The following is an 8,937-nucleotide window of genomic DNA, read 5'->3' as shown; positions in this document are numbered from 1 at the left end:
CGAAGCAGGTGCGCAGGGAACACTCCTTGCCTCACCGCTGCCACATTCGGAAAGGGAGAAAGGGACTTTTCCATAAATGAGTCTTAAACGTCTTGGAAGCAAGTTAAACTCAGCTTATGCCCAAATATGGAGGTGAGAGGACATACAAAGCTTGGTCTTTTTTTTCTCCCGTGCTCTGCTCCACACCACCCCCGCCCCCCCACCCCGGAGATATGCAGACAAGAGCAGCATCATTCACACGGTCCCCACAGGTGGTTTCTCCTTACCCTGTTTAGGCTCCCCTGCCCCTCCAACTTCCTGTCAGAAAAGTAACATGTACCGTTTCTGGTCTTCTCAGTGGGGCAGGCCCACCTTCTCTTGAAGATTCTATACACAATGGCAGATTTCATCAGTGTGCCATACATGGCTTCATCCAGTCACTCAGTCAAGTCACCCTTAGGGACTATCTTACCAATCTCCTTAGGATACTAGAGAAACTACTGTCCAACAAAATAAGTTCTAGATGCCACACGCACTTTTATAATCAGAAACTTTATTTTGAGTAAACCACTCAACTTTGAGCAGATGACATTGCCTCAACTTTTTCTTTGAAGAAAACAAAGATATATGGTAAATTTGTGAAAACACTGTGCCTTCCTTTGCAGGGCAGAAGCATTCTGCCTGAACTTTTCCATGCTCCTGATGATAGAGACAGCCACTTGGGGCATGGAAGGAAGTTCTCCACAGGTCAAAGGCTGTAGGCTGCGGTCTGGGCACAGACCCTCTCGCAGCTCCTGAGGCTGGGGGTCACAGCTGGCTGCAAGTGCACTGCGTGGCAGTCACACAGTGCAGACAGTGCGCAGGGTGGGGCTGAAGGTGCAGAGCTGCAACTCAGGTCCTGCTGCTGCCACGGCGGTGACCAGAGGACTCAACGGAGAGGCGAACATTCCAGACGCTAGGACCTTCCATGTGCCAACAGAGCAGGCATACCCCACCTCTAGGTAGACACTCTCCTCCGTCGTTTGGCTCAGCGCTGTCCAATCCTGGGTTCGTCTGTTATACTAACTTGTCCTCTCATTCCACCCCATGGTCCCTTCCTTGCAGGCGATGACAGGAAGAGGCAAAACATGACTGGGGAGAAAGGGGGCCTGCAGCCAACCATGGACCCCATGACCACAAGAGTTACAACTGTCCTCTGTCTTCCAAGAGCGATTCAGTTTGCAACTAACATGGTACCTGGGGGAATTACTGACTGAGGTGAAAATGTTGGAATATCAAATAATTCCCAACACATTTATTCACAGATTTCCAAGCAACTCTTCCAGGAGGTCAAGGAGGCCCTGAATAAGAGCCGCAGGAACCCCAGGAATCACAGATTTAACTTCTGAAAGGCCCACAGGACCAGGTTTAGGACAAGTAGGATACCATGCAAACCGCTTGTTCCTTTGCACTGTGAAAAGACTGGCCTTTTCCCTGGCCAGCCTCCAGGTATAGGAGCGGGGACAACAAATTAGGAACCCCCCCCACCAGCCTCAGAGTCCAGACCCCAGAAGTGTTGCCCTCCAACACTGGAAACCAGGCGAGGGGGAGCACACCCCACCCCCAGAGCAGGTCATGGAGACACACACTCCCGGTTAACATGAAAACAGTTTGTGCAGACACAGCCCCTGAGCCAGGCAGACCATTGCCCTAGGACGGCTCTGCTGAACTCTGACCTCGACATTCACCAGAGGAGAGCGCAGCAGGCCAGCATCAGGTATAGCTGTGTGTCAACCTGGTTGGGGTCCCTCCACGGGAACACTGGCACAAAAGAAGGGGCCGAGGTAAAACAAGGCTTTGGGGGAATGATTCCCTTTGAAAGTGGATCTCTCTCTTCAGGAAACAAAAAAAAACTCTGCTGAACTCTCCAACCCCTGGGCTGGAGGACCACAGCTCACCTATGCGCTCTGCTGTGGGCTCTGGCCTAAGTGGCCAGGCCCAGGTAAAGCTCACTTTCAAGATAAATGAGTCCACAGACACGCAGTGCCACTGGACATGATGATACCGGGGGCAAGATTCTGTTCTGTATTGTCTCCTAACTGCCAACGTGAGGCAGTACCCTGATCACAGAAGGGTCTACAAGGACCAGGCAGGAGGCCGGGCGTGATTCTCTGCACACCACGGTGTTCCACAGGCCAACCCCATGTTCCACCATCTGCCGCCCATGCTGTTGCCTTGGGGCTCCAGCTGTGGCCAAAGGCGTGTGAATCTGGAAAGCAAGTACCACCGGGGCCCTTGTGCAGCAGACATCCTGAGGCAAGGGGGGCGGACAGCGTATGTTGCGTTCTAAGTAAAATAGCTAGAGGGTAAAACACTCCAATGCCAGTTTATTTTTAAAAAGGGTTCTGTGTCATTCTATGGTTTGTTTGCCCCCCGGTTTTTGTTTTTTTTTTTTTTTTTGTATAATTGTACAACCTTTGAAAATTACATAAGTTGTAATGATCTAATACTATTAATAGTCATTCAGAAAAACTTTCCTTCCCTCCCAGCAACTATCCAGGGGGAACTGACGGTCCTGAGAAGAGGCCAATTCAACGGGGCCTCTACCCTGGTGGAAACAAAAAGCAAAAAGAGGAGGGGAAAAAAAAAAACAACCAGAAATCGACTAAGAGGTGTGTGGCCAGTGTCTCTCAGGAGTGGGGTCCTGGCTGTTGCCTGGGGTCGTGAGAGGCAGGGAGCCTGCAGCATCCAGCACGGCAGCCGAGAGACCTCGCAGCCACATCATCCTCACGCTGGCACGCCTGAGTCCCAGTCTAGGTGTCATGGAAGTCCTTCAGCAGCGTTCTCCTCCGCTGCTCTGCTATGTGCATCTGGTTCTCTAAGTCCTGCACCAGGGAAGCAAGACACGGGCTTGCATGGCCCAGCCCCGTGAGGACGGGCCAACTGAAGCCGCCCCCTGCCACGGGCTCCGAGGCGTCAAAAGCACGGCCCTCCCCACCCTTCTCAGTGGCAGCCTCCAGCCCCCAGGCCAGCCGCCATGGACCGACCACCACAGCAGCTCTCCCTTGCCTGCCAGAGGGTCCTAGAGGACAGCAGTCACTCACCCCTCTGTCATAGCTGTCCGCCCGCTCCACTTTCCATGACAGGTTTTCGATCTCAGCCTCCAGCTGAGCCTGCTGGTATTCAAACTGTATGGGTAGAGCAGGAGGGTCAAAAGGAGAGGGGACGGTAGCCAGGGCAGGGCCTGCAGACGGGAGGGGCAGAGGCAGCACCTCAGGCTCGCAGGAGCTCCAGACAGCTGGATGCTGTCCTCAGAGGGCAGTGCTACTTCCTGTACCCAGAACCAGAAGCCGATCCAATGGCTGCCCACGGAGGGCAGCCAGGTGGCCAGGCTGTGCTTGCCCTGCACCCCCAAAGAAAGGGGAAGGACCGAAGCCACGGAGGAGAATGCTCCCAACATACGGGGAAATGGCCGCTGCAAAAACAAGTCAAAGTGGACATTCACTGACACTGTGCTCCCTGAATACTTCGTTTTTTCAGCCTTTCTGAAAATCAAGAGTCTTCAAAATTTTCAAATCATTTCACTTAGTAAGTATATGCCTCTTGCACAAAGAGGTTTCCCAATGTCTTATTTGTGATAGTGAAAAACAGAAAGAATAAACACCCCAAATGATGGTATGACCATATAATGGGACATCTATGCAACTATTAAAAATGGCATTTTCCAGCCTGGTGAATAATGACAGCTGCAAAAACTGTTGTAACAAAAAATGTCATATATATAACCATGATTATAGAAACAGTACTAATTTTCAAAGGCTGGAAAATTCTAACAGTGCTCATTTCTTTCTGGGGGGATGATGGATGATGTAAATGTTTTCCCAATTTTTTCAACATTTGAACAAACAATCAGTGTGAATCACCTTATTAATTGGAGAGGAAAAAATCCCTATCTAAGATGAAAAGTACACAAAGATGCAAATGAGCTCCACAGTATTTAGGAACACACATGCTGGGTATCCTCCCAAACATAAGCACTGGTTCCCATGTGGTCACAGATATTTTCAGCCAGCCACCCTAAAAAATACAGCTGTTAATGGCTTCAGTACACCTGCCTTCCTATTACACAAAACGGTAGCACCTGAGATCTACTTTGGAAATGCCTAGTCGGGGCCTGAGGAACAAAATTTTCCAGTGGCCAGTTTTGTTTTGATTTTGTCCTCCCTGCCACCAGGGGTCCGGTCCCTGCTTGCCTGCAAGGTGCGGGCAGAGAAGGCCCCTCTGAAGCTAAGAGGGCAGAGCAGAAGGACGGCTTCCCTTACCAGCTTCTTCCTGGGCCCGGACTCCATGTAGTAGGCGTATGGATACGTGTACTGCAGGGTGTATCGACACTGCAACAGAACACAAGGGATCTGTGTCTGTGACTCCTAACTCCATGGACCTCACGTGCTGATACAGGTCTTACCCCACCATGCAAATCAGCCTGGCTCTACGGGCATGGGCCTGAAAGAGATGAGGCCAAGGCAAATAAAAGATGAACTGGGGGACAACATGGCAAAAACTGAATCAGAAATGGTCACAGAACACCCATGGTTCCTCTCCACACTGGGATTTATTACCAGCAGCTGCCTCAACGGCTCTTCCCTCTTGAGTCGGACCTCAGAGTCCACACATCTATCTCAATACTTGTCCAAAGACAATCTCTTATTTTCCTCTGAGTGATGCATGGATGGGACAAAAGAAGAGAAGGGCTCTCGTTTCCCCTGTGGTTCTGTCCCCACAGGCAGAGGCACCAGAATACTGACTCCCCTGGATGTCCGGGGAGGGCAGGGTCCTCAGTGGGCACAGCCCAGGAAGCTGTGGGCCCATGAGCAGGCACATGCGGGGCTTCACAGAGGGTGAGCCCTGCCCCCGACAGTGCCTCCCACCCTCAGAGGTCTGGGCCTCACAGAGAACCAGGGATGGGAAGACTGAGGGGGGACAAACCTTGGCCAAGAGCTTGGCTGCGTTCTGGAGGTACTGCCAGTCGATCCAGGTCCCCAGGTTATTCATGACCCTCTCCTGGATCTTCTCGTGAATCCGCTGGTATGTCTGTGCCTCCAGCTGCAAGCTCTTGTTGTGGTTTTCCCACTGTGGGGTCAGAGGAGAGAGAAAGCTGCAGGCGTCCAGGGAGGTGCAGGGATTCAAAAGCCGTTCAGAATGGTCACAGCCTCGTCTAGCTGAGGGGGGCTGTGTGTCCTCAGGAGCGCACAAGGGGGGCTTCCTTAGTCCACACTACCAACCCTGTCTAGAGCCGCTATCTGCCTGCCAGATCACTCTATCCGCTTAGAGCAACAGGACTCTAGCCCCGAGGACAAAGCAAAGCCAGATACTCCCAGATCTCTTGTGCTTAGAAACCAAAGGTCCCATGCTCTCTGGGCTTCTGGGAAAACCTGCCCTCTGAATCTGACTACTAACATGGCACTGGATTGAGGTGCATGGCAAGATGGGGGCTGGGGACTAAGAGATACAAACTACTGTGTGTGAAATAAATAAGCTACAAGGATATCCTGAACAGCACAGGGAATGTAACCAGTATTTTATAATGCCGATAAATGGAGTACAACCCTTAAAAATTCTGAATCACTACATTGTACGTGTGAAAGTTACAGAACATTGTAAGCCCGTTATACCTCAATTAAAGACAAACAACAAATGTGGCCGTGGATGGATAAAGACCACCTGATGGTCCTTCCTTATCCTTCACAATTCAGCGTCACACAAGGTTGGCAGGTCCTTCCCTGTTGGCTGTGCCTGGGGAGCCGAGAGCCGCACCTGGAGGCAGCACTCAGGCTGGGCCGGCGCTCCACGCCCTGACTCCGGTGTGCACGCGCCGCTGCGGCCACCGGTCACTGGGAGTTTCGCCCAGCAGGGCCAAGTGGAAGAAGCCTACCCTCGAGAAGCAGGTGCAGGAGAGGACGCCTACCCTCTCAAAGTAGAATAAGTACTTCTTGAGGGCCTCCCTGGCCTGGGCTTGCTGGCTCTGGTTGACGATGTCGGGGTTCTCCTTGTACCGGCTGCACTCATAGTACTCGCTGCCGTGGGTCTTCCAATCTCCTAGACACATCCAGCAGAAGTCTACAGGGACAGAACACAGCACTGACACACACGACACAAGCCCGCGTTCCTCCACAGGCGCAGGCGGAGCAGGAGGCGGACACAGCCGGCTCCGAGGGGGGCTCCTGACCAGAGCTCTCCCCGGCCGCCTCTTTCCAGAGGGCGTGGACACGTCTCATGCCTGTCACGGCCCACGGTCCCAGCAGCTGGTCCTTGCCAATCCGAACGACAGCCTACATATGGTCTCCGTTTCAAGAACACATACGCTTAGTGCCTTTTTAATCCAACGCAGGCAGACACTGACCATACAAAGGCCGCTGGTCTGCTGCATGAGTGCCTCCTGAGCAGCAGAACGACGTGTCCGACTGAGGCCCACCGGGCCATTCAGAGAACACCTCTGCCCTCCTGTCGACCTCCCACTCTCAACACCCGTCCTAGGTGCTGTACATGAAACTGGGGATGAAGCCTTTCCCCCCTTTTTTTTCTTCCTTAAAAAGCACATTTTTATGGGCATTCCCCAGTGGTCAAGACTCAGTGCTTTTACTGCCAGGGCCCAGGTTCAATCCCTGGTTGGGGAGCTAAGATCCTGCAAACCAGTGTGACCGAAAAAAAAACCAACCAACCAAACAAAAAACAACAAAAAAAGAGAAAAAGCACATTTTTATCAAACCCATTGCTACCCTATAGTTCATGCCCAGAATTATGACTCTGTTTCCACACTGAGGAAGCCAAGGGGGGAAAACAGAGATCCCCTATGGACGTCATATATCTGAACAATTACTGTGCCTTAATGGACAGGGGCCAATCATGGTTGTGTGTTCTGACTCTGCCAGAGACCCAGACAGCAGTAAAGACTGTTTCCCATAATTCACTGTCATAAGCTGGCTCACTGACTTCTGCACAGGGGTTTGTGTAAAACTTGCGGAAGCTAGAGCCAAAGCGAGAGACCCAGAAGTCGCTCACTTCTCTTCTCCTGGAAGGCTTCAGGGAAGAGTGCAATACGGCTTTCGCCTCAGTCAGCTAGGTTGTGGTTGCTACTGTCTTAAATACTGCTACACTGCTTAGGGTTGCCCATCCAGATGGTAAAACTATTCAGCAACGCGAGGTATGGTAGTTAACCCTGGGCAGTAAAGGATGGGGAGAGGACATACTGAGGACTCTTCAGTACCAGGACTGGGGTGGGTGCTGGGGTGTGCACACGGGCATTTCTCTTTAAACTGTATGCATGTCTTACGCACTGTTCTAGGTGGATCGTGCACGTCCCTCTCATTCAAACACACACAGAAAAGACAGGGTGGAATTTCACCGAGGAACACGCCGCTACTCTTGGCCTATCTTCATTCTACACTTCGGCATCACCGTTCCTGTCTAAAACCTCGCCTTGACTACTCTGATTACAGTGTGATCCTGGGAGGACCCAGGGACAGCAGTGGCCAGGCTCTTACAAAAAGAAACTCTCAGGGCCAGCTGGGTGGCATGTCAGCAGCTGTGGAAGAAGTCTATCTGGACACATATTCTACCTGAAGGAGTTTTATTTCTTTACTTGAGCTGGCAGGAAGAAAAGCAAAACCAACGGTTCTGTGGAACACCGGCCAGATGAAGGAGGCCAGAAACCCTCTCTGAAAACTTTTATAAAACCTCAAAGGCAAACTAGGATTTGACTGCTTCCAGGAGAACCATGGGCAGCCTGCTCTAAACAGTGTCCGTCAGGCAGCACAGAAAAGCCCCATGCTACTTACCTGCCTTGGCAAAAATCAAAGAACACACTAAAACTTTCTTCTTGGATGACTGAGGATACGTGAGGGTTTAAGAGTCATCCCACAGTTGGCAGCGGGATTATTTAAGGGACCAAGAAATAATAAATCAGCAAACCTAGAGCTGCTGTACTCTGGTCCTCATGACTGTAAGTGACGGAAGCCACCGTGTTTGATCACTGTATCATAAAAACAGTGGGGGAAGAAAAGCAGTGGAGACCCGTGCACAAGAAACAGAGACTGTGCTGCTGGGCCTGGTGCAGCAAGCTTGGGACTCACCGTGTTTACACTTGGAGCATTGCTGTCGGAGGGAAACAGAAGAGAACATGTTAAGGGCACGCTGACCAAAGACTTCAGGCCACACAAGCAAAACGCACAGGCCTCTGCTCACCATGTGATTGCAGCCGCCGTTCTTCTCAATGCAGATGTTGCACTTGGGACACTGAGGAGACAGAAGGGCGCCGTTAGGCTCACGCACCATCAGGCCGGTTCTAAGACAAATTACACAAAGCTCCTGGCACCCGTGCCCAGCAGCTCATCGTGCGAGCCCTTCTGGGGAGGAGCCTCTCACTTAAATGTGGCGGGTCGCTGAGGCTGGAACAGCAATTCAAGGAAATGAGGTCAGCAGGTTTGGCCCTGAAACACTCCAAGCTGAGCCGCGCTAAGTCTGCCACCATCTGTCCCTGCCAGGAGGCTGCTTGGATTAAGCTCAAGCTGAGTCAGTAAAAAACTGGCCGGCTTGGGAGGAACACCAGCGCAGCCTACGAGCTGCCACCCTGGACTGGGACCCGCTCAGCCTGCCTGAACTTCGGCTTCCAGAAGAGGGCACGGAAATCACCTCTAAAGCTCGCTCCCATCTGGGAGATGACAGCAGTGGGGACCAGTCTGACACCGGGTGCTTCATGGCCATGAAGAGGACCTTACTTCATGATGTCATGGTCACAGCTGCACTGCAGGGTGCCTCGCTTCAGTGTGTGACTGGCACCGGCGAGGGCCCCAAGTGCTGAGTCATGCACCACTCTAGGGGCTGCGGGCCATGCTTTCCCGTGGGATGTTTCCAGAATGAGAACTGGGCAGGCCTGGGCTTGCATTAGAGTTTTGCTACTCATTTGATGTGGCTGTCAACCAC

The 8,937-nt window shown here is 52.0% G+C and overlaps 1 protein-coding gene across 7 annotated transcripts in view; it reads right to left on the bottom strand.

Annotated features, from left to right (window-relative positions):
• Positions 1-512: 512 nt before the first annotated feature.
• ARIH2 (ariadne RBR E3 ubiquitin protein ligase 2) overlaps positions 513-8,937 on the bottom strand; it is a 39,420-nt gene continuing 30,995 nt past the window's right edge. For 3 of the 7 annotated variants that reach the window (XM_027523638.1, XM_027523643.1, XM_027523641.1), the window contains 7 exons: positions 8,200-8,250; positions 8,088-8,109; positions 5,924-6,075; positions 4,945-5,088; positions 4,281-4,349; positions 3,063-3,146; positions 513-2,843 (listed from right to left, as the gene is read on the bottom strand). In XM_027523638.1, coding sequence (XP_027379439.1) covers positions 2,772-2,843; positions 3,063-3,146; positions 4,281-4,349; positions 4,945-5,088; positions 5,924-6,075; positions 8,088-8,109; positions 8,200-8,250 — 594 coding nt within the window. In that variant the 3' untranslated portion in view covers positions 513-2,771. Of the gene's footprint in view, positions 2,844-3,062; positions 3,203-4,280; positions 4,462-4,944; positions 5,089-5,923; positions 6,076-8,087; positions 8,251-8,937 lie in introns of all 7 variants that reach the window. The other 4 variants (XM_027523639.1, XM_027523642.1, XR_003507888.1 and 1 more) reach the window with 3 other exon arrangements.

The sequence above is a fragment of the Bos indicus x Bos taurus genome, chromosome 22 (genome assembly GCF_003369695.1).
Source record: "Bos indicus x Bos taurus breed Angus x Brahman F1 hybrid chromosome 22, Bos_hybrid_MaternalHap_v2.0, whole genome shotgun sequence".
Classification (NCBI taxonomy): Eukaryota; Metazoa; Chordata; class Mammalia; order Artiodactyla; family Bovidae; genus Bos; species Bos indicus x Bos taurus.
The sequence above is the reverse complement of the archived record's forward strand: the minus strand, read 5'-3'. Positions and strand labels throughout refer to the sequence as shown.